The 27468-nt window shown below is 42.1% G+C and overlaps 1 protein-coding gene across 1 annotated transcript; it reads left to right on the top strand.

Annotated features, from left to right (window-relative positions):
- The first annotated feature begins 16638 nt into the window (after positions 1-16638).
- On the top strand, positions 16639-25983 carry PPIC (peptidylprolyl isomerase C). Its single transcript, XM_033084975.1, has 5 exons — positions 16639-16797; positions 20556-20669; positions 21153-21246; positions 22870-23054; positions 25431-25983. The coding sequence occupies exons 1-5, from the start codon at positions 16699-16701 to the stop codon at positions 25557-25559; spliced, it is 621 nt and encodes a 206-aa protein (XP_032940866.1). The 5' UTR covers positions 16639-16698; the 3' UTR covers positions 25560-25983.
- The last annotated feature ends 1485 nt before the right edge of the window (positions 25984-27468 follow it).

The raw sequence follows: 27468 nt of genomic DNA, 5'->3' as shown, positions 1-27468 counted from the left end.
CTTCAGTATTTATTTTGGTACGATTAAAGACAGAGTGCATATGGCAATAATTCTGGTATTCCTTCTTGTGGATGAATCATACAGAACATCAGACACATTCGGAAATCATATTACCATGTAATTTGTTATCAGAAAGGGTCGTAAGCAGTAAGTGATAGAAGTTCAAACTCAGTAAAAGCAGGAGATTATATGGTATCGTGGAACAGATATGATGGAATCATCAGATGCAACCCCCTGCTCAAGCAGGGACACCTACAGCTGGTAGCCCAGGACTGCAGTCCATCAGGTTTTTCACATCTCCAAGGATGGAGACTACCCCACCATCCTGGGCTACCTGTGCCAGTGCTCAGTTACCCTCACAGTAACAAAGTGCTTCTGGGTGTTTAGACAAAGCCTCCTGTATTTCAATATGTGCCCATGGCCTCTGGTCCAGTCTCTGGGCACCTCTGGAAAGAACCTGGCTCTCTCTGCACACCAAATGGAACTGTTACTGCAGCTTCTGAGGCTTATAAGTGCTTGAGTGTGGGTCAGAGATGGATGCGACAATGTGCAAAGCCTTTTTCCGGCTTCTCAGTCTAAGAGTCCTCTTACATGGATTACTATAATTCTGCTGCTCCAGGACTGACAGCTGCCAACAAACAACTAAGGTCTGGTGCTCCTCAAAGTTTGTAGACATAATGTTGATAATAAAACAGCAAATAATTCATGACCTGTAGCTATCTAAGATCATTTCTCCTGAGAAGGGACCTGTAGCTGATTCTGTAAGAGACATCTTCTTCCCTACCAAGGCAGTTTTGAAAAACACTTCCTTGGGAAACCCAGAGTCCTATTAACAAACCAGGAAAAACACCTACTCTTTGGTGAAATTGAGACATTGATGATGTAACTTTAAGTGATGTAACAGCGAAGAGTTTTGAGAAAAAAAGCAAGAGCAGCAAGAAAGCTGTAATAAAGGATTGCATGTGTGAGCATAGCTGGATGCCTTAGCTCAGCTACCTGAATGTTCTGATCAAACCAAACCAAACAGCATCATTTACCATGTATACAACTTAACCTTTTGAGTGCTACCTTGTGTGAGAAAGAGGAATTAAAACAACTGCAACCATGGTATAGAAGCATAAAAAAAAATGGAAACAGCCAATAGGCAAGTCAACACTGGAATCGACAACAAATCTTGAGAGGAACTGTGTTGCTGAATCAGACAGTTGTTTTTGCAATACTTTGGAAGGAAAAATACAAAAAAGTTTGTGTATCTGTTGAGTGGAAAGAAAATGGTTACAGAGGGGTCCAGTAGACTATGAGATCCTAGAACTGAGTCTGTCCTGCTATTTTTTAGGATACATCTACATGTTGTGTATAAACTTACATAATAAACCACTTTTCTGCTCTCTTTCTTTCACCAATGTAAAACTGGATGTATTAATAGTGAGGCTTTTGAGTGAGGTGTTCTGGTTCACTGATCCATCAAATAAGTGATCTACAAAGAGGAAAGGTATATTCTCTATCAGATCAGCAGGTTTACATGACCTGTTGCACAGCTGTAGCTGTATTAATAGTATTTCATATGACATAAAGAAACAGATATAGTCTGTCACTTGTGAAGCATAGGAAGAGAGAAGGAGGAATGGGATCATTGTTTGCAATAGCCCACAACTGAGACAGATTAGATACAACACAAAAGGGCATCTTTAAAATAGAAGTGTAACCAATGTGGTTTCTGATTCTGACTTGTCCTGTTGCACACATAAGCACCCCCAGAAGTCTGGCTTTATTATACTTCATCACAGACCCTGCCTTCCCCAGGGAGGTTTATCACTGACAGCTCCACGTTATGGTCCATGTGTTAGCTCCTGCACCACCTTGTATTTTTACACATGCATTAGTTCCCCATTTTGATGACCAGGGAAAATGCCTTGGAGAAAAAACAGTTTAAGGAGAGTAGACTATGAAACTACTAAAAATAACGTGTAGTTGCAGTCACATAGAAAAAGGATAATCTCACCAATGTTATCAGTTGCCTATCCCTCAATAACATACAGCAACATGCAGAGACGCAATGGGAGGCTAGCATTACCATTAATGAGTGAGTTACTCAACTTGTTACCTTTTCCTCTCCAATCCTAACTAGGGAAAAGATCATCTGTTGAAAAATTCTGAGAAATTAAGACTAAACACAAAAAGTCTTCATCTTGCAATGCCCCCTTTCCCTTCCTCTGAAACTCAGTAGGAAACACTTATTAGGTGATCTCAGGATATAATGTTATAATGATAGCTTCGTAGCCTTGCAGCTATGCTGAAGTAACCTGTTGGGCTGGTGAAGTCAGGAAAACTCTTGGGAACTCCCCTCCTGCTGAATAATCATGGTTCTTGGCCGCTAGACATTACACTCAAGAAGGAAAAAAGGGTAAAAGCAGCTGAAATCTATCTATCTACAATACTCATCTCTCAGGCTCCTGTTCTGCCATGTTGAAAGAAGAGGAAGACAGCTCTATCATTAGGCTTTAGGTGTCTCTTGACTGGCAACTTTTTCAGTTCTTCTGCAGAAAAAAATAATTTACCATCAAGAGAGTGTACTCTAATCTAAGTGACTTTTCCATTATCTCCAGTATCTCTTAATTTTTCTCCAAGTCCAGTTGCACTACTCCTATTTCCCATCTGGTTGAACCAAGGTAGAAAAATGGCATAAATGAAGCTTAACATAATGCAATTAAGCAATCTATAACAACATTCCCCAAAAAAGGTTATGCCTCCATGATTCATACCAGCAATTCTTGAGCATATTAATCTGTGAAATGGTATGAACCTGTTTTTCCTAAAACAAAGCACCCCAGCTGCATTTCATTAATAAGAATTTTATTAAAGACTACATTTTATGTCATCCTTCTGATCCTTATTCCTTTCAGAGTCTATGGTAATAGCCACTACCACTAGCTGTGTGTAAACAATGGTAACTTTAAAAACACTTTCCTTTTTCATTCAAGTGAAAATGGAAATAGAAGACAGGGCTAAAATATGTATTCCTTAGTGTACTTTTGTCTTGCTCTTATTACTTCTGTCTGTCCTTCTTTTTGTGCTGCTGGCCTTTCTTATACAAAATAAACATGAACTACTTGTCTTTCCACTGTGTCTTCTCTTCACATTTATGCCTTACTTCCAGGATAAACAAGAGTAAGTCTGTTCTCCAAGTCCTATTGAATTTACTGTACTGATCATGATACAGAGATAAAAGTGTTTTTAAGCATCTAAGCACCCAAGATTTGATCTACTCTGGTTTTGTGGTGAAACTAGTCTGAACTAGGCCACAAAGCAGTTATTGACACCAGACTTTAATTCCTGAGTTGAGGCCTTCTGGAATCAGCTTTGTATGAATGCAGCTTTGATGACACCTGAAGTGAAGCCAGGCATTCTGTTAGCTCACTCACTCTACTCCCATGGGCATGTCCTGGCAACAGTTTCTAGACAATTTCTTTCAGAATTTCTTGCAGCACTTTCTAGGCTGATATATAAAATTCCGAGTTTGTTTTGAAAGGCAAATCCTCAAAATACAAAGCTGATTTTTCAACTGGCAATTTTTTTTTTTTTTTTTTTTAAAGTAAGAGAAATAGAACTGCCACTGCCACTTCTGAGGTTTTATTAGTATTTGAGTCTGGGTCAGAGAGATGGATGTGACAATGTGCAAAGCCTTTTTCCTGCTTCTCAGTCTAAGAGTCCTCTTACATGGATTATTATAATTTCTGCTGCTCCAGGACTGATAGCTGCCAACAGACAACTAAGGTCTGGTGCTCCTCAAAGTTTGTTCATAAAACAACAAATAATTCATGACCTGTAGCTATCTAAGATCATTTCTCCTGAGAAGGGGCCTGAAGCTGATTCTGTAAGAGACATCTTCCCTACCCAAGGCAATTTTGAAAAAACATTTCCTTGGGAAACCCAGAGACCTATTAACAAACAAGTAATCTGAATTACAATGTCTTCCCAACACATCTGCTCTTCAGAAAGCAAAATGCAGAGAGTTTGCAACTGGTCAGTAGACTACAAGTTTAGAATCAAGGAAATAATTTAATTGCATTCAACTGTTTGCCCAGAACACTGAGCATGTGCTCAGTCTTAAAGCCATTCCCTGCATAATATTAGTGACAGCAAGTGATATTACTCAAAGCAGCCAGGATTGCTCATGCAAAAAAACTTTGGTTTATTTTGTTGCTTCCCCCTGCTTTCTCTCGCAAGGCATCACTTTAGTTTTTGCAATTCTGAATGCCTGTGAAGACCCTTTGAAAATATACTTCCTATGAAATTTACTTGTCTTGTTGATATTACTGCTAGGTAAACACATAAATGTAACATCAGCAGGTGACAGAAGCAGGAATTTAGGGAACAACTGCTTTCTACTTCATTCCACTCACTCAGACAATACGTGACTTTGAAGGTGATTCTGCTGAAAAAGTAGATGCAAAACCGGATAGGAGCTCAGTGACTGATGGTTTTCTCAAAGCCTCAGGCAGCCAGCTTCAACTGAAGCAGCTGAGATTGTACAAGATCTCAGCAAAATATATTGTTTGCTTTATCGGGTACCTTGCCCAGCAGAGAGAGACACAGTTTCCAGGCAAGATAAATGTTAAATAAGCAGTTGTAGATACTGACACTATCTGGTTATCCAATTTCAGACAGGATGCCAAGGCCCCACTGAGTGACACAGAGCTCTGTATACTACTGCAAACAGTATCTCAGGCAGGTAGTCAAAGCATCATCTCACAGCACAGTTTTGCCCTTACTGTGAATCAGAATGAGCTAATTGCACAGCAACTTTCTTGTCAGCATCCTGATGTCTTAATAGAGGAGGCAATAGCATCCACTGAAAGATGGAGACACAGTTGACATTATACTGCAGGAAGCTGTTGTATTTTCTCCCCCAATTTTTGAAAAATACAGATGTAATCTGCAACTGAGCCACTGATGTGTAAGTAGCATGAGGTAGACAGAGGAGGTAAATTTTTTTTGTAAATCTCAGAAAATGTCAGTGGGAAAAGAAGAGAAAGAAGGAAAGGGAATGATAAGTCCTAACTTCATGTTTATGCCCGTTTGCCACAGTGTGAACTTGTGCCTGTCTTCTTAGCTGTTCTTCACAGATGGTCTGCTCCTGCTCCAGAGTTCACAGAAGAATTATATCTAATTATTTGTTCTGAAATCCATGGTCATCTTATTTTCCTCCAGAAATCAGGATTGGGACACCTTACAATTTTTCTTATTCAGTTCATGGCTAAAATACAGCTTGTGATAGTATCTATAGTCACATAGTCCTATTCTAGGTCTGAAGGGAGAAGCATGAATCACACCTCTATCTTTGAACTGGTAAGACAGACAAAACTATGGATAAGCTTCATTTAATCAGATCATAGCTGTGTAATGTCTTTTCTACCACTTATATCTTCTGGCAAAAAAGACCACATGTGGACACTCCTAGCCTCACTAGAAAAACATCCTTAGCCAAGTTGATCCTTAAAGGCTGCCAAATATATAAATCTTACACCAGCAAATGTAAAAATCCTACTCAGACAGAAAATGCAATTAATGGGGAAGCATCACAGACAGAAGACAGAGAGAAGAGAAGGTCAGCCAACAAGGACGCTCCTGCTGGAATACTTCACCAGTGCACTGTTTCTGTGCTCTGGAATATCCTGCTCTGACAGAGGCAAACACCACTTTGTTAGAACTGACTTTACACTGATGCTAAAGAGGCAGAATAAAGACCCAAGTTCTAATTTACATTTCAATCACTTTCCCAATGAACTTATTTTGCTTTTGTAAATAGTTTGAATTTAATTTTTTAATGACATTTTATTTATGAATCATGCCATTAAAAGACAACACTTTAGCTGGAGATGACATTGTTTATCCTTTAGGGGAACATTTGCTGCATTAGCCATAATATACATAGCCAAAGTGTTTATGAAACAAGTACCAACTTAGTCTTCATGTTCAGGAAAGCTTTACTGGTTCAAATTTACAGATTGGTATCATAAGTGTGAAAACAGTAGTTTGCACGTCACATGATATATCCATCTGCTTTTACAGCAGTGCATAAGCACAACAGTTGTGAATATACTCTGGGTTTACAACACTACCGAGGTCTTCTACAAAGAGATGCATATAAAGCTGTCACTTCCCTGACTATGTTGTCTGAAATTAGAGAATTTTGACGCAGAACATTGCTGAGTCGAAAAAAGTCCTGGCTTTCCTGTCAATGGGGAGACAGAGCCCCGGACAGGAAAAATCTTTCCCAAAAATGAATTTTACGTATTCGTTGTAATCCCATGTCTTCAGCAGCAGCTACAACTGGTAGTCTTAGGACTGACGTTTTTTGTGCTTGTCAGATCGATGGAAGGAAAGATGTGAAGGAAGAGATCTATAAAAAAGTGCTTTTCCTAGAAGGCTGCAATGCCAATGAAATCATAAGAATGCTAGTGTTTAAAGAAGCCTGAACATTTTGGAACAAAGCAGTACATGGACTTTATCAATCTGATGTTTTAATGAGAACAAAAATGGCACCACTAGTTTGCCAAGCCAAAATTTCTCTATTTCTAAGAATACCATTGACATATCCTTAGATACAATCAGAGAAACATCTGCTTTGTTTCTACTCTGATGTTGCTTCTGCTAGAAACTAGGACTGTATTTTAAGATATTTAAAAACTGACATAAGAACAAGTCAGTTTCCAGGTAGCTTTTGTGGGATTACATTTAAATCCACCAAGGTCTATTTTGAACTGGAAACCAATAATCAATGCAAGTCTTTGGGGCCTCTAATGAAGATTATTAGAATTTAATGGATTCAATAAGGGGGACTCTCCAACCTATTTCACCATCCAAATAATTAGTTTCTCAACCAAAACTGTGGGATGTGCCATCCAAAGCATTATGATATTGGCATATGCTTCCAGACACATAGAAAATATGGAATCCAGCAAAGTATAAGCCATCTAAAAACAGAAGGAAAAAGCAATGCTTTCAATGGTGTTGACAATTACACTAAGTATTTTGGCACATAAAATGCAATGTGAAGTTATATTTCTGAGAGCATTTCCCCAGTAAGGTGCTATTAATACATCTGATCTTTGAGCTATTTATCCCAGGTTCCTTTGCCTGCAGTCACAAATTTGATAATTTCCATAGAATCATACAATAGTTTGGGTTGGAAGGAGCCTTCAAAGGTCAGTTAGACCAAATGCCTGCCATGAGCAGAGACATCTCAGACTAGACTAAGCTACTCAGAGACCTGCTCTGTTTGCTCAGACCAACTGAAATTTCCCAGACTGTTCCTACTTTTTTTCTTACAGTTCTTCATATCAATGGGTGACAAAAGCAAAAATCAGTAAAACATTTAATAACAATACACTAAAAAAAAGTACTGACAATTCAAGGTTTAGCAGTCTTGTTTCATAGGAAATACAGAGAACACAAATGGCAAGTGGTAAACTTGCCATCAGCATCAATTTCTGATGTATTAAATATTGAGAAGTGATAGCGGTATGAGCAGATTTTCATTCCAGACAATTGCATTTCCATACATTATGCATATTCTATGTATTTTGTAAGAAATCCTTGTTTTAAAATGCTTTGTTCAGTCTTCAGGGCTGAAAGGGTTGATGACACCTTTTAAAAAAATCATTAAAACACTAGTCTTTTTCACCAGCTTAACCGTAAAACTAAAACAGTACTGAAAAGTTCCACTATGGCTGAAAGCTTCTTTCCAAAAAGCTAACAAGGTGTTTAAAATCCCCAAGTTTTCATGTCAGACCTGAGCAGCCCTGGTACAGCACCAGCACTGTCTCCCCAACATTCTGCCTCCTCCCACACCCCAGCAACTTGTAATTTTCTGAGAAGTGGCTGAATATCGCCTACAGATGGGAAGTAGATAAAAAAATTTCTTTTTCTTTTTTCCGGTTTAACTTCCTTTTTCTTAACTCATTGCTGTTTTCTCCATCTTAATTTTCTTCCACCTCATCCAGCTGAGGAGAGTGATAGAGCAGCTCGGTGGGCATCTTGTATGCAGCCGAGGCCATCCCATCAGAGAGAGGTCCCGCTGCCATCAGTGTAGCTCTCCAAAACTGTGAGTCAGAATTATTTCCAAATTACCTACAATTCCTTTTTCAAAAATAACACACTTACACTTCCGTTCATTACAAGAACTACAACAATGAAATGCAAGGTTGACTGCTGGAATAAGCTACTGGGCAGAAAACATAGCATTTACAAAGCACTTGACAATAGGATTTTTATTGAAAAAATTACTTAGAAAAGAGACAATGAACTTAGCATAAACAATGGTAAGAAAAAGAGGAATAGTTTCAATGTTATTTGAACATACACAACAAACACCACAAAAATGTCAATACATGCAGAGTTATTGTAGCATGCTCATCAGAATATCACTTTTTATTTTAAGTGGGAGATATCATTACATTTTCCTAGATTCTGTGACAGGGAAATTCTTAATGAACATCAGTGTACAGAATTTTATCTGTGACTGACTGTAACACTGTTCAAAAAAGAGATAGTAAATAAAAACACCAGCTATATATAACAGTTAATAGCTGATCTCTTAATTCCCACCTTATACACAGGACCATTGTCCTTTCCTTGATCCTTACACAGTCTTGGCAGAATTCCTCTAGCTGTTGCATAGGTTTAATATACAAAAATGTATACAAAATTATTTCATATAGACAAAGGATCACAGTAGGTATTTCTCAAAAATTTCATCTCTAATTGGCAAGATCTCCAAGAAAACATTACAGCTCTAAAAAAATACTTTGTTTATTTCACTGTATATTTTCTGAAAGACCTGAAACATGCAACAAATAAGGTAGTATCTAAGTCAAGTGTATGCAGTTAGCTGTATATGTATAAGAATAAAATCTTAATAAAACTTAAAGTAATATAGAGGTGAACTAGACACAAATCTTAAGGTAAATTAAGATATCTTTTTTTACATAGTGTAATCTGTCTGACAGCAAATAAATACATCTTTTCAGGAGCACTGCATCTTACTGAACAGAAATTAGAAAGAAGCTAGACATATGAGGTCCTTGATCAGACACTACTTTTAACACAGTAATAACAATGCAGAACTTCAGGATCAGGAAAATTATACGTATTTTTTTCCCGGTATCTTCTAACCCATATTTCCTGGACTAATGAGGCTAGCTTTGTACTTCTGTCAGCACAGCAGGCTACAGAGGGAGTTGGAGAGAGAAATATAATGTATCCTCACCTTTCACACATCTTGAAACAAATCAACATATTTTCCTTCCACTTAATACTATCCTGGCAACAGCTTCCTCTCTTGTTCTAGATGCTCAGGTCTTTGCGAAAATGATCAGTTTTACAAAATCTCTCTAAATAGTCCATGCTTTCCTTACAATTTGTAAAGGAAAAATTGTTGTAATTTTCACTTTCCTCTGGAACAGTTTCAAGTTTTATTTTTCTTTTTAATTGCTACAACCTCATCTGGTATTTGGAAGGTGAGGGCCAAACCCATACACATACCTTAGCACTGCTGAATATGTTAGTTTTCTTCTGAGTGTTACTCCTGGGCTGCCATTTCACTCCCTGACAATTAATGAGCTTTCCCTGTTTCACTCTTCCTATGTCCTTCTTTCCCTACCTTTTCCTTGCTCCCCTCCACCACCAAGAACAACTGTAATTAAAAACATCACATGAAAAGAAACAAACCTGTACCTATTCTTCACCATAGACAAGTGATGGAATGCTGTTTTCTTCAGTTTCCCATTTCCATATTTGAGGAAGGAATTATCTTTTTTTCTTAAGAGCCTAGAAACACAAGACTACATATTCTGATTTGCACCTCTCAGCATTATCAAGCTGGAAGTATCAATTACTGAAACTTAAATTTATTAACAAAGACATACTTTTCAAACAGCTATGTACTTACTTTGAGGTGTAAGTAGTTCCATGGAAAAGAGATCACAGCCATAATTTAGGGATAAGCAAGAGTGTTTGGAGAACTGGAATAAAGAACTTACTATAATTGGAAGTAATATTTGGGGAAGGAAAAAAAAAAGATCATATGGAGTTTTAGCTTTCTTTTCCCCCTAAGTTTTAGCTTTTTTGCCTTGAAAACAAAGAAATCTTACTGTACATTTCCTCACAGCTATGCCTTGCTGAAAAAAAATTTTCAGTTTTGCCCTAAGGGATCTTATGCAACCACAGATGCTATGAAAAACAGAATTTAAATGAATGACTATGTGCTAAATGAGATGTGCAATTACAGATAGCTCTGATATCCTGTAAACATATAGGCTCAAAATGGTTCTGCCTCCAGCTGCACTATTTTGAAAACACATTGCTGGTATCACCTAAATAAATGCTTTGACCATTAGAGTGGAAAGGGTGACACTTCAAATCGTGTTTGGATACAAAATTTAAAAAGCTTAAAAACCATTCACCAGAAGGAAGACACTTATCCGGAGCATAGGACACATTTATTTTGCATAAGTGCACCAGATGACAGGAGCAGTCTAAGCCATTTTACAAGTGGTTTAATAGAAGAGACAGCACATACGATACACTCCATCTTTCTGAAATCACATAAAGGAAAAGACAAAAAAACACAAACAAAACTTCCTATAAACCTCTTTCTTCATTATTCATGAGGGCCATATTCAATGACTTATAATTTGCAGACCTTAAGCTGTTTTTTTTTTTTTAAACTGTTGCATCTCAGAATCATATGTCAGGTCACAATGGCTTGAATCTTTTAACACTTTTAAGCATTTTATAATTCAGCTGGTATATAAGATGTAGCGGAGCATTTCTTAGTCTTTATGGGATTGAAGCTTGGCTTTAAACCTATTATTTTATTCAGTGATACATTAAATAAACAAGACAAGGAACGTGATGGCAGCGTGAAACTTTATGGACAAAGACCAGTCCTGGAGGGGTGACACACTTTCAGTGATTCAGCCTTGAGAATCAAAAACTCATTTCAAAGTGAGAAAATAAAAATAAAAGCTCAGTGATAGCAGTCTTACAGGACACAACATCTACTCTAAGTTTTATCCTGGCAGCTATCAAGCAGATAACATCGATGAAAGCGCCTACAGAACCATAAAGCATTATTATGTGTACCAGAATTCTTTTACCTGTACAACATGATATACTAGAGCAATTTGGATATTAAATATTTCTATATCACTACAATAAATCATAGCTCATATCATACCATAGTGCTGAAGGGAAGTGCTAGAATTACTGCCAATGCTAGTAGTACCAGAAATCAAAATCTGTCAGATTCGATATGCTCAACAGTTCTCTCTTCTGTACCCATTTTAATTGTAGAGCACCTATAAGAAACAATGAAACACCTCATTACAGACACTATTACTTCAATCCAAGACTATCAAACAGTAGCAAATTATTCTTTTAAAAGGTTGGTGACTTCAAGAGACATGTCCCAAGTAACACATCAGCTAGCTCTAAAATGCAACATGTCCCGTGCACCATAATACAAACACAAGATAGTCTAAGCATATGCTTTGAAAGGGCTACACAATCTTTGCCACAACAGCCTTATGTCACTAGAACAACTTAAAAATAAAGGGGAAAAAAACCCAAGAAATGACAAGAAATGACAAAATGTGCTTATCTGAAGCTTCTTCTTATGTATAAGAACAAAGGTAATATTTCAACTAAAAGCTATACATCCAGATGACGCCTGCTCTAATACTTGACCCATGTGGAAAGATAGAATGAATTGGGGTTGTTTAGTCTACAGAAAAGAAAACTGAGGGAAGAAATGATAACATTTTTTTCAAATCAGCTTCACTGAGGAGGTGAACAAATTGTTCATGGTTAGGAAAGATGGAACAGGAAAAAATGGTTTTCTCTTGTATACCCTCTCTTGATTTTGCACTTTTTTTCTTTTATTTTAATATGGAGAAGTTGTCTCTGTGCAAAGCCAAAGTTCTCAGCACATTGTGTCCAGTTGGTGTGAAGAGTTTGCAAATTCTTCAAGAGAGCTATGAATAATTAAAGCAGAAAACAAAAGTCTCCATAACAAGTTTTTACACATTGTCTAGTTCCATTGCAAGGATTTCCTTATTTTCACAGCTAGCACAAAGTTTACTGTTTGTCTGGCTTTTGTGTACTTCCAATTTGATAGTCATGACATCAAACTCCTACAAAAAGAACATCCACTTCTTTTAGCATCAGGAAGAGATTTTCTGTGTAAAATTGACTTTTCACTGAACATAATAAGTTTCTGCCTCTTTTCAAGATTTCCTCTTTAAACATTGTTTTATCTTCTTCCAAAAATTATTTAGCAGCATCACCAGTATGCATAAACTTTCCAAGATAATATAAACCAGATCCCATCTCATCTTCTCATCTTGTTGTTTTTAAATATCTTCAGTGCTATCAAGCACTCCTTTCATTCTTCCTGCCTCACACTGCCATCTTGTATGTGGTTGAAATATATTTACATTTCAATAAAAAGGGCAGTTTATCCTTGCAAACACCAACATTTTTATTGAGGAAGAGTGAAAGGGAACTCTTGGGAGAACTGTGACTAGAGAGTGTCATTCAGCATACCAACACCTTTATACACTCTGTATTAAGCAGTATTAAATTAAGGGGTCTCTCAGCCAGATCATCTTTTTTGTGTCTTTCCAGCTCCTTGTTCATTCTTCTGCACCTCCTGGTTTGAATCAGCGTACTATTCTGACTGAATTGCTCTGAGACAATACAGTCTCATCAGCCAGCCTTGGTCTTCTTTCAGATTCTAAACTAGGAATTAGCCTTGGCTCCACCTTTTTCCTTATTTTTTTACACATTCACCTGGTGACCTACATGCATTTGAAGTATCAAAAACGTTCTGCCCCACACATGCCAAATCTAAAAATACTTCAAATTAAAAGATGAAAAGGTTTAGGTCAGATATTAGGAAGAATTCTTTATGGTGGGTGGTGAGGCACTGGAACAGGCTGCCCAGAGAAGCTGTAGCTGCCCCATCCCTGGAAGAGTTCCCAGCCAGGTTGGATGGGCTCTGAGCAACCTGGTCTGGTGAAAGGTGTACCTGCTCATGGCAAGGGAGCTGGAATCAGATGATCTTTAACGTTCCTTCCAACTCAAATCATTCTATGATTCTCTAAACAGGGATGGAAATGGTAAATTTACATACGCCTCCTGCATTTTAACTATTGAGACTTATGTGATTAGATACACACAAGAACTAATTTTGGTTTACTGAAATGAACAGATCTAAACAGCTGGAGGATAAATGTCTTGAACCAGGCCCTGAAGCACCATATCCCCTAGTGCTGATGGAGTCCCCAGGGGGCAAAGGTTTGGTAAAACACTCAGTTGTACAAAATGCCAGCATATAGGTCAGACATCAAAGTTAAGTCCTAGATTAGCGCAGATGGCTCTTTGATTCAGGAACTAAAAGTATGCTTTACACTGCTTGAGGAAAAAGTGTCAGTCATCAGTTAAGCAAGATGGCAATTTGGTGTTGCTGCTCATGCACTATGCAATGTGGAATCTGTACCCACCCTCTCGGCTGTGCCCATGAAATTAGTTTTTACTGTAGTCACTTGATGAGAAATCTCATTACACTCAGATACTAGTGCAGGCAGCATGTAGGCAGAATGGAAAAGAGTAGAAAAGTTACACCCCTATCAAGGACAATCTGTGATCACCACATATTGTCAAAAGTGTGCATCAGGGTATGCCATGTTTTGGATTGGATGAAGAATGAACTTTGAAGTGGATCTTTCCAATATACTAGCTTACTGTTTGGTTCAGAGAAGCCTGCCATATACGAACCAGATGCCTGTCAAATGGCTACACAAGAGAAAGTTTTCCACAAGCATGCCTGCACTCTTCAAGTGTTGTAGGCATTTGGTCAGCTGCACAAGCCACCTGAAAACTCACAGAGAAAACATCATCTGTTCATGGACAAGTGCCCCCTTTGCTGCCCAAAACGAGCTGGACAGCCAGGCCCTGAGAGCGGGGGTGAATGGAGTTACATCCAGCTCATGGCCAGTCACAAGTGCTGTTCCCCAGGGCTCAGTGTTGGAGACAGCCCTGTTTAAAATCTTTATTCGTGATCTGGATATGGGGATCAAGTGCACCCTCTGTCAGTTTGCAGGTGACACTGAGCCGGGTGGGAGTGCTGATCTGTTGGAGGGTAGGAGGGCTCTGCAGAGGGATCTGGGCAGGCTGGATTGGTGGGCTGAAGGCAGGATGATGAAGTTGAACAGAAAAGTGCCAGGTCCTGCACTTTGGTCACAGCAACCCCAAGCAGTGCTACAGGCTGGGGACAGAGTGGCTGGAAAGTGGCCCAGCAGAAAAGGACCTGGGGGTGCTGGTCAGCAGAGGCTGAGCGAGAGCCAGTTGTACCCATGTGGCCAGAAAGGTCAATGATTTCCTAGGCTCTACCGAAAATGATGTGGCCAGCATGACCAAGAGATTGTCACCCTGCATTGGGCACTGGTGAGGCCACCTCAGATTCTGGGTTCAGTTTTGAGCCCCTCACTACAAGAAAGACATTGAAGTGCTGAAGTGTGTTCAGACAAGGTCAAGAAAGGTGGGGAACAACCTGTTGCACAGGTCTGATGAGGAGCAGCTGAGGGAACTGGGCATGCTCATCCTGGAGAAAATTATAACCAAGGGGACACCTGATCACTTTTTACAACAATCTAAAAGAAGGCTGTAGCAAGGTGGGGAACAGCCTCTTTCTAGCATGTAGCAAGCCTTAGGGCAAGAGGAAATATCCCTAAACTGTCCTGGAGAGGCATAAGCTGGATATTATGAAAAATTCTTTCATGGAAAGGGCTGTTAAGCACTGGAACAGGCTGCACAGGGAAGTGGTAGAATCACCAACTGGAGGTATTTAAAAGACATGTGGATGCAGTGCTTAGGGACATGATTAAGTGCTGGGCTTAGCAGTGCTGGGTTAATGGTTGAACTCAATGATGCTGAATATCTTCTCTCACCTAAACAATTCTATGACTCTGTGGCTATTATCTTTACTACTTGCCAACTGAGGCACAGTCGCAAGCAGAGGGGTTCGGCAGACATGCAGTGCACGTGCAGTGGTGCAGAGCACATTCTCCCTAGGGCCCTGCACCTGAGCTCTGGGCTGGCTTTGCAATTGTTGGTGTATGTGCTATGCCATACACCCAGAAACACAGGGCTGCTGGGTTTAAGGCTGAGTGTGTTTGCATAATCCACTGACAACTTCCCTCTTGCAGTGCATCGGCATGTATAATAACTTTCATATGCTGGCAGCTGAGAGGCCACAGAATTTCAGTGTGTGGTACAACTTACAAATTTTCTAGGGACTGCAGCAGCAACACCATTTGAAACAGGTCCTGAATTCAAATAACTTCTTAGCAGGTAATAGCTTGGGAGAAACGTTTGTGTTTGATGAATTCTTTTTGTACTGCTGTTATTGTCCACAGCCAGAAGTGCAAGCTGGTATGGGTGCCAAGCAGTGCACCACCACTGCTAACACAAATGTGCCTCACAGGTTCCCATTCCTACTCAGATTAAATTCAGCAAAGATGAAAGACCAACAACCCACTCCCAAAACCACAGAATCAGTCAAGTGGTCAGGTTGGAAGTGGCCACAGTGGACCATGTGGACTGTCCTAGAGCGCATAGCACAGGACTGTACCCAGATGGGTCTCAAGTATTTCCAGTGAGGAAGACTTTGTAACCTGTCTGGGCAATCTGTTCCAATGTGCTTACACAGTAAAGAAGCTCTTGCTTGTAATCAGGTGGACAACCCAGTGCATCAGTTTCTGCCTGTTATCCTATTGCTAGGCACTACACAGCCTGGTCCATCCTCTTGATAACCCATCCTTCAGATACTCATAGATAATGATGTGATCTCAGTCATCTTTTCTCCAGGCTGAACGGCCTTTCCTCAGAAGAGGAATGCTCCAGTCCCTTTCTTGCCCTGTGCTGGACCCACTCTGGGAGCTCCATACATCTCTTATGCTGAGGAGCCCACAATTGGACAGAACATTCCAGGCATGTCCTCACCAGGGCTGTGGAGCAGGATCACCTCCCTCGACCTGCTGGCAAATGCTCTTTCGAATGCGGCCCAGGACACTACCCTTTCCCACAAAGGCACGCTGTTGGCTCAATCCCTCGAGCGTTTACTCTTTTCGCTACTTCACCCACATGTGGACATTCCTGGGCACACAGCCTGGCCAAAGCCGCCCATCAGCGTGCACCGCTGAACCCCCAGATCCAGCCAGGGCACCGACTCCTCAAATCCAGCCAGGACGCCAGGCCCGTCCCGGACAGCGCCGGGACCGGAGCGGGTCATCGCTCCTGCTGGCATAGGTGACCGCTTCTCCAGCATGGCTGACCAAGCTCTGGCATGGGTGATGCCTCCCTGGGATGAGTGATCGCTCCGTGGCCTCGGTGGCCTTTCTCCCGGGATGATGACGGCTCCCCGGGACTGGAGGCCTTTTCCCCCGGATGATGACGGCTCCCCGGGACTGGAGGCCTTTTCCCCCGGATGATGACGGCTCCCCGAGACTGGAGGCCTTTCCCCCTGGGATGATGACCGCTCCCTGAAGCAGCGGCCGCTCCCCGAGCCCCCCCGCCCGGCGCAGGAGGAGCCGCCCTTCCCCGGCGCAGGCGCCGCAGCGCTCGGCCGGCGCCATGGACCGCGGGGTGCTGCTCAGCGCCGTGGCCTGTCTGTGCTTCCTGGCCCCGGCGGCCGAGGCCTTCAAGAGGAGGGGACCCAGCGTGACAGCGAAGGTGACTCTCGCCTGCGGCCGGGGCGGCGTCTCCGCCGCCGGGAAGGCTCGGGAAGGGTCGGGCGGGGCCCGCGGCGGGGATGTCCGCGGTCGTGGCGGCGCTGCCGCGGGGAGCCGGCCGGCCCCTGCCCGCCCCGCTCCGGGCACTGAGGGCTTGGGGCGAGCTTGGCCAAACGCCAGGACTTCTCGGTTTTATTGGGGTTTTTTGGTTGGTTGGTTGGTTGGTTACTTGGTTTTTAACCCCTTTTGGCGTGCCGCCTTTCTGTCGGCGCTGGCACACCGCAGAGTTCGGGCCAGCAAAGCCTCGCTCTGGCTTGCAGAAGTGGAAACTTTTAAATTTCCCACCGGTCCAGCGCGGCTGCCGCCTCTGCTGCTGCCAGGGCAGTTTGGGGCTGCTGGTTTCGCTGCTCCGGGGCTTGTCTGTGCCATGGGTTTTATTCTTTCCCCCTGACCTCTGCCGAAATTCCTGGAGAGGATCATCTCTCTTGCCGGGAAGGCTGAGGGAGGATGAGGGAGCTGGGCTCGTTCAGCCTGGAGAAGGAATGACTGAGAAACGACCTTATCAATGTCTATGAGTGTGTGTGGGGAGGGTTCCAAGAGGATGGATCAGGCTCTGCTCGCTGGTGCCAAGCTGATGCACAGGAAGTTCCACCCGAACACAAGGAAGAACTTCTTTATTGTGCAGGCGACTGAGCACTGGAACAGATTACCCAAAGAGGCTGTGGAGCCTCCCTCACTGTAGATATTCAAGAGCCACCTGGACACAATCCTGTGCCCTGGGATGGCCCTGCTTGAGCAGGGAGGTTGGGCCAGAAGACTCGCTGTGTCCTTTCCACTCTGTCCCATTCTGTCATTGTGTGAAGCAGTTGGTATTGAGAGCAGTCCCGTTGTTGGCCCTGGAGGACGTGTGCGTGGTGCCTTGCTGGGATCCCTGGATCCCATCTCTTTTCAAAAAAAAAAGTTTGTTTGATACAGGAGGTGGCATGTTCAGTCCAACTTTGGGTAAAGCAGGAATTCCATGTTTCAGCTCCCAAGTGTCTTTCCACCTGCAGTCAGGATGTTGTCCATGCTGGGAAAGACACCTACACTCATGAAAGTGTGACTGGGAAGGGCAGGGGCAGAACTGCTTTCTCTAGCATGGCTTCAGCATCCTTAGCCATGGACTGTGCCTTTGTCTCTGTACTTTATTGCCACTTGGCTGTCTGCAACTGCTTGCAGTTTCATTGCCATGGACTTCTAGACCACAGAATTGATGCTTTGAGGGGGAAAGAGGAGGGTAAATTTGACCTCCAAATAATCTTCTGGCAATATATTCCCATTTAATTATGCATAAAGTACTTTTTTTCTTCATTCCTTTTGCCTGGGGTATCATTTTATGCCATTTTCTGATTGTTCTGGCACATTGCCAATTTTCCATGTCCTAGGCAGTAGTAAGTTTACAAAACTCATCAAATCACACCAGTTTTCTCTCTTCTAGTTTAAGTAGCTTTCTGTAACCTTTCTTCATATAAAAGGTATTCCATGTTGAGCTGTAGGGTATCTGTTCTGCCCATATTTTTCTATATTGTTTTAGGTTGGTTTTATAATTCTGTGACAGAGAAGCCAGAATTACATGCAGCACTGAGGATGTGGACTCACAGTATAGATGTAGCTATGCCCATCTCTTTTCTGTATCCATTTAAATTATTTCTAGTATTTGTTTTCCTGCTCTGACCCTCACAAGCCCAAAGCCAAACCTTTAACTAAACTGCTCAGGATGATTCCAGATATATTTTGGCCCCCTTGTTGTGGTTCTACACCATATACAGTATTTTTGCATTTATGAGGTTACTACATTACCTGGTCTCTAAGAAGCATGAGATCTTCCTTTCAAAGTCACCTTCAGTTTCCCTGAATAATTAAATGCTCTTGTCCATTTTTTTCAATTAGATAGATTAAATTATATATGAACATTTTTATGAGAACCAGCCACTCTTAGTGGTGTGTTCTTTTTTTTTATTTCGGTCTTGAAATACTTAACTTCAGATTGTAAATACAATTAAATATTTATAAAAATATTAATAAGACTGAAAATGTGTAATATTTACTTTCAGAGTTTTTGATGAAGAATTTGGCTAGATGTTTTTTGAGATTTAAAAATGCTGTATCAACCAGCTCACAAGTGTCTGCATGCTTACTGAATTTCCAGAAAACCTGTGGTAATACCTCATGAGAACATAGCTTTTCTATGCAGAAATGGTGTCTAAGGCTACCAGATATTTCTGTACTTGATTTTGTGGCCAGAAATACATGGAGACACATTTTTTAAAAGTCCTGGGTTTGCTGCTCAGGCAAGCAGCAGTGCCACGTATGAAGCCTTGTGGCTGTGCCAGGCTTACAGCATATGATGAACTTGTCTCCTTGTGCTGTCAACAAAGTGTATGATGTTCCTGCTCTGTGAGGTGATTGTTTGGTAGCCTTGGTCTTGTTACTTATGCATGCCTATTTATTTCAGGCAGAACAACTAGAACTACTAGAACAACGTTTCCAGGCAAAATAAACAGGCAGTGGGTTTAGAAAATGTAGGAAAGCAATACCCCTTACCTAGATAACCCTGGCCACACAATTCAGAAAGGTTTGTTTATAAAACTCTTAAAAAGTTAGTGAAAGTGTGCTGCTAATACTTTGGGACCCACACATCTAAGAAGCATGTTATTCAGTGCCAAGTGCCAAGGAAATGAATGAGGTGTATCAAAAGGAATTCTATTTCCTTTATAGCGCTTTTATAGCGTTAGCCAAAAGTTGAACATTCAAAACCAACCACAAGGAAGATCAAGAAATGGTAGAAGTGTTTACTAGGAAAGCGTAAAAGAGGCATTCACGTTGGAGAGACTGTGGTCATTTATTATCATTATTGGACTAATTTCTTAGCATTGCAGACAAGTAATACTTGGTTGAGTGCCACAAGGAACAGCAAATACCACATCACAGGAATACACATTGCTGTTTCCTAGAAGTTGTAATAGCCTTTATGTAACTTTTTCAGAACTTCAAAATGCCTCATTTCCTGACAGCTGTTCCTATTTTAAGTAATTATTGGAACATTTTTGCACGTAATATGCATTCATAGATTTTGAACTATATTAAAATGTCTTTTAACTCATTTGTCTTTTTGAAGTTGCTTTTCAGCAACATATACATTGGAGCTTTTAGGCAATCAGCTGAATAATCTGGCCTGGTTTTTTCTCTGCTGGGTTTGAGTTCATGTTTAGGAAGGCAACTGCTTGCTTGAGCCATAGGATTTTCTTCCCTCTGTTTGTCAGTTCAATGGAATTTAGGCTTGTACTGAAGCCAAGAACAGTGAAGAATTTGAATGGATAGCAAACTGTCATTTGTGGGGAGTGTCAGTACTATAGTTCCTTGTTTTTTTCCGCCATATAGGAATAGCACTGTTGTTCTTCCTTACTTCCATATTTCATTTTTTCCATTCAGCTTTAAAAACTTACCTGTGTGGGAAAAAATCTTCTTGAACACTATTTTCAAACTTGAGATGCAGTAAGAATCAAAACATACAGTCACCAGTTCTCAAATAATTTTCTGCAGAACCTGGTTTTGGTGGTTCTGAAAGGATTTCTCTCAAACAGCACCCTTAGGAATTGCAGGATACTATTAATATAGACCAGCCAGAAGTAATTTCTTACCACCTTACTCTTTGAAAAGCTTGGCTGTTTGTTGCACTCACATCTATATCACTTTTGTTCCCTTCGCAAAAATATTCAGGTGTTCTTTGATGTGAAGATTGGAGACAAAGATGTTGGCAGAATTGTAATTGGATTGTTTGGAAAAGTTGTCCCAAAGACCGTGGAGAACTTCATTGCGTTGGCAACTGGAGAAGTACGTTTGTCGTTTTCTTCCACTGTGTACTCAAGTGTGGCTTGGGAAGGCAGTGTTTGTTTAATGCTGTTTCACTTGTGAACTGTGGATCTTCATTCACTGGAACCTGTGCACAAGTGCTGGCCCCAGGGATGTGAACTAGTGTGTATCTTCTCAGGTGCTTGGCTCACAAGATGTAATTACGAGATGCTGGCTACAAGCACCTCAATCTGTCCCTGCCTTGCAGATCTGGCATGTGGAGTTAGTGTGGTTATATATTTGACCACATTGTCAAATAAAGACAATGGCTTTGATCACCTGAATAATACCTTCTTTGTGGCAGTGCAGACCAGATGAGTTTACCTGCACCTCAGTTTAATGTGTTTCTTGACAGTACTATATCCCTTGTTGATTTCTGTGAAATTTCACAACTTGTGTATTTCCTTATGATTATGTATAGAAATGGATGTTATATTAATTTAAAGAATTATTTCGTTTTCTTAGAGAGGATATGGATACAAAGGAAGTAAATTTCATCGTGTGATCAAAGATTTCATGATTCAAGGAGGAGACTTTACAGCTGGAGATGGATCAGGAGGTAACATACTTAGTATCTTCCAGGTTCCCTTTTCTTTGTTCAAGTGTCTGCTGAAAGTATGGGCAAACCAGCATATTCCTTCATGGTTTCTGCTCAGATAAATGAAAAAACACCAAACCAACCTACATTTGTTTTAGAACATCTAATACTTTTCCAAGTATCTTGTAGCCTAAGATGCAGCTATTTGGATTATCTGACTTACAAGTTTGTGTAGCTCTTCCTTTGTCCTCAATTTTTGCAGATAGCTCTTTTCTGTCTGTGACTTGTCCCCATTCAAGAAGCATGGCTTTGCGTGCTGGGCTGGAGCCACGTGACCAGCTGAGCTGCTCCTACAACTTACCGTCTCCAAAAGATGGATGTCTCCACCCTTCCCCTGCTCTGGCTTTGTGACAGCGCTCCTTCCCTGAGGCACTCACTGATTGCATGTATAGGTGAACCTATTCAAGTCATCCAGCAGAAGTCTAATCCGTGATGAAACAGTGAAAGCGCATAGAGGGAAGGCAGGTAGGGAAGGAGGAGGCTATTCTCTGCCCTCAGCTCAGCATGTTCTGAGGAACCTCTGAAATGTGCTGTGAGAAGGAATTTCGTAACAGGGAGAGAGAAAAAAATTAGAAGATGAGGGTCATGCCCTCTCCCCATTTTTCTCTTCCTAAACTTGCTGGTGCTGTGAGTCCTGGCTGTGTGTATCACTTCTGCCTCCTGAGCCTCCAGAAGAACAGTCCACTCAGGGAGACAATGCCAGCACAGCCTCTCTTTCACTGCACTTACTCTGGCTGCAGATTTCTTCTCTTCCTTTATGTGCACATTTTTCACACGGTACAATTTGAACTGTCTGCATGAACTGTTAGGGACTTCCCTGCTGGGGTTCAATGGAAAACACACATTCCTTTTCCTAGCAGTGAACAATGGGGAAGACCATAATTCTGAAGACATAGTTTCAGCATTAAAGGTAGGCAGCATTTATTTGCCTGCTGAGGTTGTTTATTGGTATAGCATCTGGTGGCGTTTGGAATAGTGTCCCCATTTTGCTAGGCAGTGCACAAGTAAAGAGTGATACAGACAGGCTTCTCTTTTCAGAGTGATGGTTTAACCACGACTGATGTGTTTTCTCTCTGAACTATTTTAGAAACATCTTTATGTCGTGGTTGTACACATCCACACCAAGTATTTCAGTCTAACTTCATTTGGTCTTCATATATTTCTAAACACGCCTAAAGCAATTTCTTAGCATAAGGGAAAGGTTTAAATACTGAAATTGTCATGGCAGCCTTATTGTTAGTGGCCATAAGTATGTACTTTGATTTGCTCAACAGGATGAAGTATACTGTTGTTCAGTGGTGTCTGTAAACCAGACTTTTGAAGGTATTTATCTTGCTTAAATACAAAGGATAAACATCATCAGCTTTAACGATTCTCTCCTTAGTCTGGTGGTTTAGGTTACCTTTACACACAAAATAATTTTAGTTACAGAGTTGCTAATGGTTGAACAGTCATGCTGCTGTGTTTACTCAAACAATTAATCTTCAAGTCTTGAATTCATTCTTTTTTTTCCCCATTTTTGAACAAAAAGGGGCTTTTGTTTGATTTTTTTTTTCAGTTTGCTTTCTTATGTTTTTGTCATAGGAAGAAGCATCTATGGAGAAAGGTTTCCTGATGAGAATTTCAAGCTTAAACACTATGGAATTGGATGGGTTAGCATGGCTAATTCTGGCCCGGACACCAATGGATCCCAATTCTTCATCAGTGTGACAAAGCCTTCCTGGTTAGATGGAAAACATGTAGTATTTGGCAAAGTCCTTGATGGCATGGTAAGTTTAAAGAAATGGTTGATCTGGACAAATTGTGCCCTGTTATATCGGTGTTACCATGGTTCAGAAACAGTTGAGTATTCATCTAATATGTACATGTTAGAAAATGATTGTGAAGAGCTCCAGCTGGACAATTTAGAACGGAAATAGCAGAAATGGAAACCTGTACCATGCTTTTGGCTTTCACAGCCCTCATTTCAGACTGCTAACCACTGAAATCCACACTGACACCTTTGCAGATTACAAATGGAGAAAGTTCAGCTCCTCCTTTCAGTAACACTGTTACCCATGAAATAATTATTTTTCTACAGGCTAAAATCAGATTTTGTATGCATACTAGTTATGGGTAGCCCTTCACTGTTGAGGGTTTCAGAAGCATGTGAATGTATAGCATGCAAACACATACTGATGAGAGGCCCAGTAGAATTTTAAGCTAAAAAATTATATTTTCAAGTGATTATACTTTTAGTAGTCTGGTTTTCCTTACAAATTATTCCTTTTTTAATCCGTGTTTTGAAATTATTGGGGAAAACATGACCTGCTGGATGGACTTTGAGGAGTTTGAAAACTTCATCAGAATACTTGCCCCTCACTCGCACATGCATACTGAATTCCATTTTCATGATAGTAGTTGTATATTTTTGAGAAGATACTTAGACTTAAGTTTCAGTTTAGTCAGATTAATGGACAAATACCCAAAACCAAGTTGTCAATATATCTAAATTAATTTTGTCCTTTAAAAATATCAGTGGCATGGTACCACACTAAAAATCTGTGTGTGTTTGTTACATGCTAAAAGTAAAAGCAGTAACTGGATTTCTGGAAGCACAGTTATGCTGTACAATTAGAAAAATAATATGCTTGCCTCTTCTGATCTCTGGATTCACTTTCTGCTCATGGGCCACAGATAGAATCCTGTGTATGCCAGTTTAATCAGCTGAATGTACAGCTGATTAAGCTTACAGTAAATTCACGAATACGAGCCGCACTGAGTATAAGCTGCATCACTGGGTGTTGGCAAACATTTTGGTTTTTGTCCATAGATAAGCCGCACCCGAATATAAGCCGCTTTGTCGTTCGCAGCGAGGACCCGTGTGCAATTAGTAACAGAGCCGTGGGAGGGCGGGGTTTACTGGCTGAGCTAAGGCTGTGCAGGCTCGGCCCGCTAGGGGCCGCTGACGGGGCCAGGTGGCCCAGCCCGGTGCTGCAGCTCGGGGCCGGCCGCCGCTGCCACTGGGCTCGGGGCCACCAGCCGCTGCCACTGGGCTCGGTCACCCCGGGTCGGCGCTGCCCCGCCGTGGCAGGCAGGGATGGAGCTTCCCCCGCTCCTACGGCAGCGGCGGCGGGTGGGGACGGAGCTTTCCCGCGCCCGTGGCGCCGGCGGCGGGCAGGGACGGAGTTTCCCTGCTCCTGCCGCGGCGGCGGCGGGCGGGGACAAAGCACCCCGTCGGCTCCCCGAGCCGCGGCAATGGCTGCGCGGGGCTCCCGTCGGCTTCCCGGGCCACAGCAATGGCTTGCGCGGGGCTCCTGTCGGCTCCCCGAGCCGCAGCAATGGCGGCGCGTGCTTCCCCCCCCTCCCTGGGCCGCAGCAATGGCGGCGCGCGCTTTCCCCCGCCTCCCTGGGCCGCAGCAATGGCAGCGCGGGGCTCCTGTCGGCTCCCCGAGCCGCAGCAATGGCGGCGCGGGCTTCCCCCCCCCTCCCCGGGCCGCAGCAATGGCGGCGCGGGCTTCCACCCCCCTCCCCGGGCCGCGGTAGGGGCGGCCCGGGTCCCCCCTCTCCTCCCCGGGCCGCGGCAATGGCGGCGCCGGGCCCCCCCCCCCCCGTCTCTCCCCTGGGCTGTGGCAGAGGAGGAAAGAGAGCTCTCCCGCCTCTCTCCCCGCCCCCCGTGCTGCCTACAGGGAGCCAGGCTCCACCCGCGGTGCAACAGAGTAGCGATTTGTAACAGTCGCAAAATGCCGACTTTGCAGCTGCTCGGCTCAGCACTCTGGCAGGCACTTCTGAGGTTGTATTAGCCGCTCCTGATTATTAGCCGCATTTCCGGTTTAGGAGCAAAATCTTAGTCAAATTGGTGCGGCTTGTATTCGTGAAATTACTGTAATCAGCCCCTTCAAAGTGTTTTTGTTGGCTGAAAGATTTTCTGGGGTGGCAAACATCCTTTCCTATGCTTCTGTCAACTGTATGTGATTTACAGAGTGATACAATTGGTAATATGGAAGAAAAAGGATGTGGGAAGTTGACAGGGTAAAGGTCTTTGTTCACAAGCTGGTTAATATCAGTGATGTTAGGCACACTTCGTTGTTTCTGTGGCACCAGACTTCAGCCACTTGAGTTTCTTGGGCTAAACTGAACCTTTCTGTTCTTTTTTTGTTTGACAGTCTGTGGTGCACTCGATAGAACTCCAGCAGACAGATGAACATGATCGGCCCCTTCAAGACTGTGTGATTGTGAATAGTGGCAAAATAGCTGTAAAGGAACCATTTGTAGTTGAAGTGGGTGACTGGTGAAACTAGAATGAAAAGTAAAACTTAATCACTTTTCTTTAATGCTGGTTTTTGACTGATCTCAGCAATCTACTGAATTTTCACCTCAAAACGTGTGAAGTTACATTTAGGGAGTACTTATCATTTGCCAAATACAGAAAAGATATGACCATTACTGTAACAACTTGTTGGAGCCGCCACTCCTTGAAAATCAAGACATATCCCACCAAACTCTAGATCTTGCGGAAACAGACTTTAATGAAAAATTATAGCAGTAATTCTATGTTTTTCAAGGTTTAAAATACAATAATTTTGCTTGGAAATTTTAGCAATTTTTTTTTTCTCTTTTCAACTGAAAATATTTACTGTAACACTACCAGCATTTTTAAAAGCTTAAAAAAAAGGTAACATATAGATGTGTTTTGAAAAAATAAACTTTGATTTCAAATAAATACTTGAGATCATTTTTTTACTCTACCCCCAAAGTATTTTTTCTCACCTCAGCTGATTCCACAAAATATGAAGGGAGTTTTGCTTTTCAGGAGATGTACAGAAATTTCACGACCATAAGGTGCACCAGACTAGAAGGCACACCCCCTGGGAGTTGGCAAATTTCTCAACTTTGTAGATCATATAAGGTGCACCAGACTATAAGGAGCACTTTTTTTTTGCAGCGAGGAGCCGCGCAGCGTGCAACAAAGTAACGAATTACTGGCAGGTGCTCAATTTGCAAACATTTTTCAAAGATCGGTGTAGCCTTTAAATGCAGCCCCAGGCGCCCTCCCTGTGCAGCGGGCCCCAGCACTCCCGCCCGCCCCCAGCGCCAGCTGGCACAGCTCACGGCTCCTGGCTCCCACCGCGCGGCCACGCTGCGTCACAGCTTCCCCCGGCCGGTGGTGGCGGTGGCGCTGCTTGTTGCCGCTTCTCCGCAGCCGGTGGCTGCGCTGCTTCTCCCTGGCCGGTGGCCACGCCGCATGCCCCCGGCTGGCAGCTGCGCCGTGTCCTGGCATCCCCCTGCCTGGCGGCTCCAGCTCCCACGGTTCTCAACTCGGCTCACAGCTCGCACTTCCAGGTTTGCATATTTCACAACTTTGTCCATTATATAAGGCGCACTGGACTATAAGATGCACTTCCGGGTTCGGACCGAAATTTTAGTCAAAAGGGTGCACCTTATAGTCATGAAATTACTGTAAGTTTAGAGCAGAGATGGTAAATATTCCTAATCTTAACTTGTTAAATAAAATCCCTAGTGTCTTTCAGAGAACCACAGTATTCGGATACCATTCTGTAATCAAGAACAAGCAGCTTTTCTGTCTATTGTTGAATAAGATAATCAGTTAGAAACTGATTAAAAGAAGAATCCTTGTTTTACAGGATGGTGAATTTTATAACACCTAACTAATGTTACTTAATATAAAGCTCAAATGCTTTTTCTTTTAAGTTTTGCTTTTAAGTTTGAGAACTTTAGGTTAATTTTTTGTGATGTTTCATAAATAACTCTGAAGCTGACAACTGGTAGCTTTCAAAGAAGGTCAGTGTAGGGTAGCACTTAAGACTATGTTAAGTTCTGACAGAACTCCACAGGGCAGATATGTGGATTTTTTCCTTTTGAGTTCACTGTTCTAGGACTCAAGATGGAAGAGGCAGTGCCAGGATCTGATGAAGATCTCATCCACCAGTTAAAACAGGCAGCACACCACTCCTCTTTGCAGTGACTAGTTTCCTGAAGGGTGTCCTGGAGGCCATTTGAGGTATCCAGAGCTGAAGTGATTCAGGGTGGAGGAAGCTGCTGCAGCTGCACAGTGCTCGTAGGTACCTACTGGCATTCAACTCACAAGGAAACAGGAAAAAGTTGAGGGCAGGGATTTACCCTAGGTTCTCCTGACATGTCATTTGCAGTTAGAGGATACTCCTCCCAGTTCCTCATCCACAG

Source organism: Catharus ustulatus, chromosome Z (genome assembly GCF_009819885.2).
Source record: "Catharus ustulatus isolate bCatUst1 chromosome Z, bCatUst1.pri.v2, whole genome shotgun sequence".
NCBI lineage: Eukaryota > Metazoa > Chordata > Aves > Passeriformes > Turdidae > Catharus > Catharus ustulatus.
Note: the sequence above shows the minus strand (reverse complement) of the source record. Positions and strands in the feature narration are given on the sequence as shown.

Excerpts from the sequence above, each read along its gene's own strand:
- PPIC (XM_033084975.1), top strand. The coding sequence starts at position 16,699 with ATGGACCGCGGGGTGCTGCTCAGCGCCGTGGCCTGTCTGTGCTTCCTG. Across the intron at positions 16,798-20,555 it reads GACCCAGCGTGACAGCGAAG|GTGTTCTTTGATGTGAAGAT; the intron begins GTGACTCTCGCC and ends AAAAATATTCAG. Across the intron at positions 23,055-25,430 it reads GCAAAGTCCTTGATGGCATG|TCTGTGGTGCACTCGATAGA; the intron begins GTAAGTTTAAAG and ends TTTGTTTGACAG.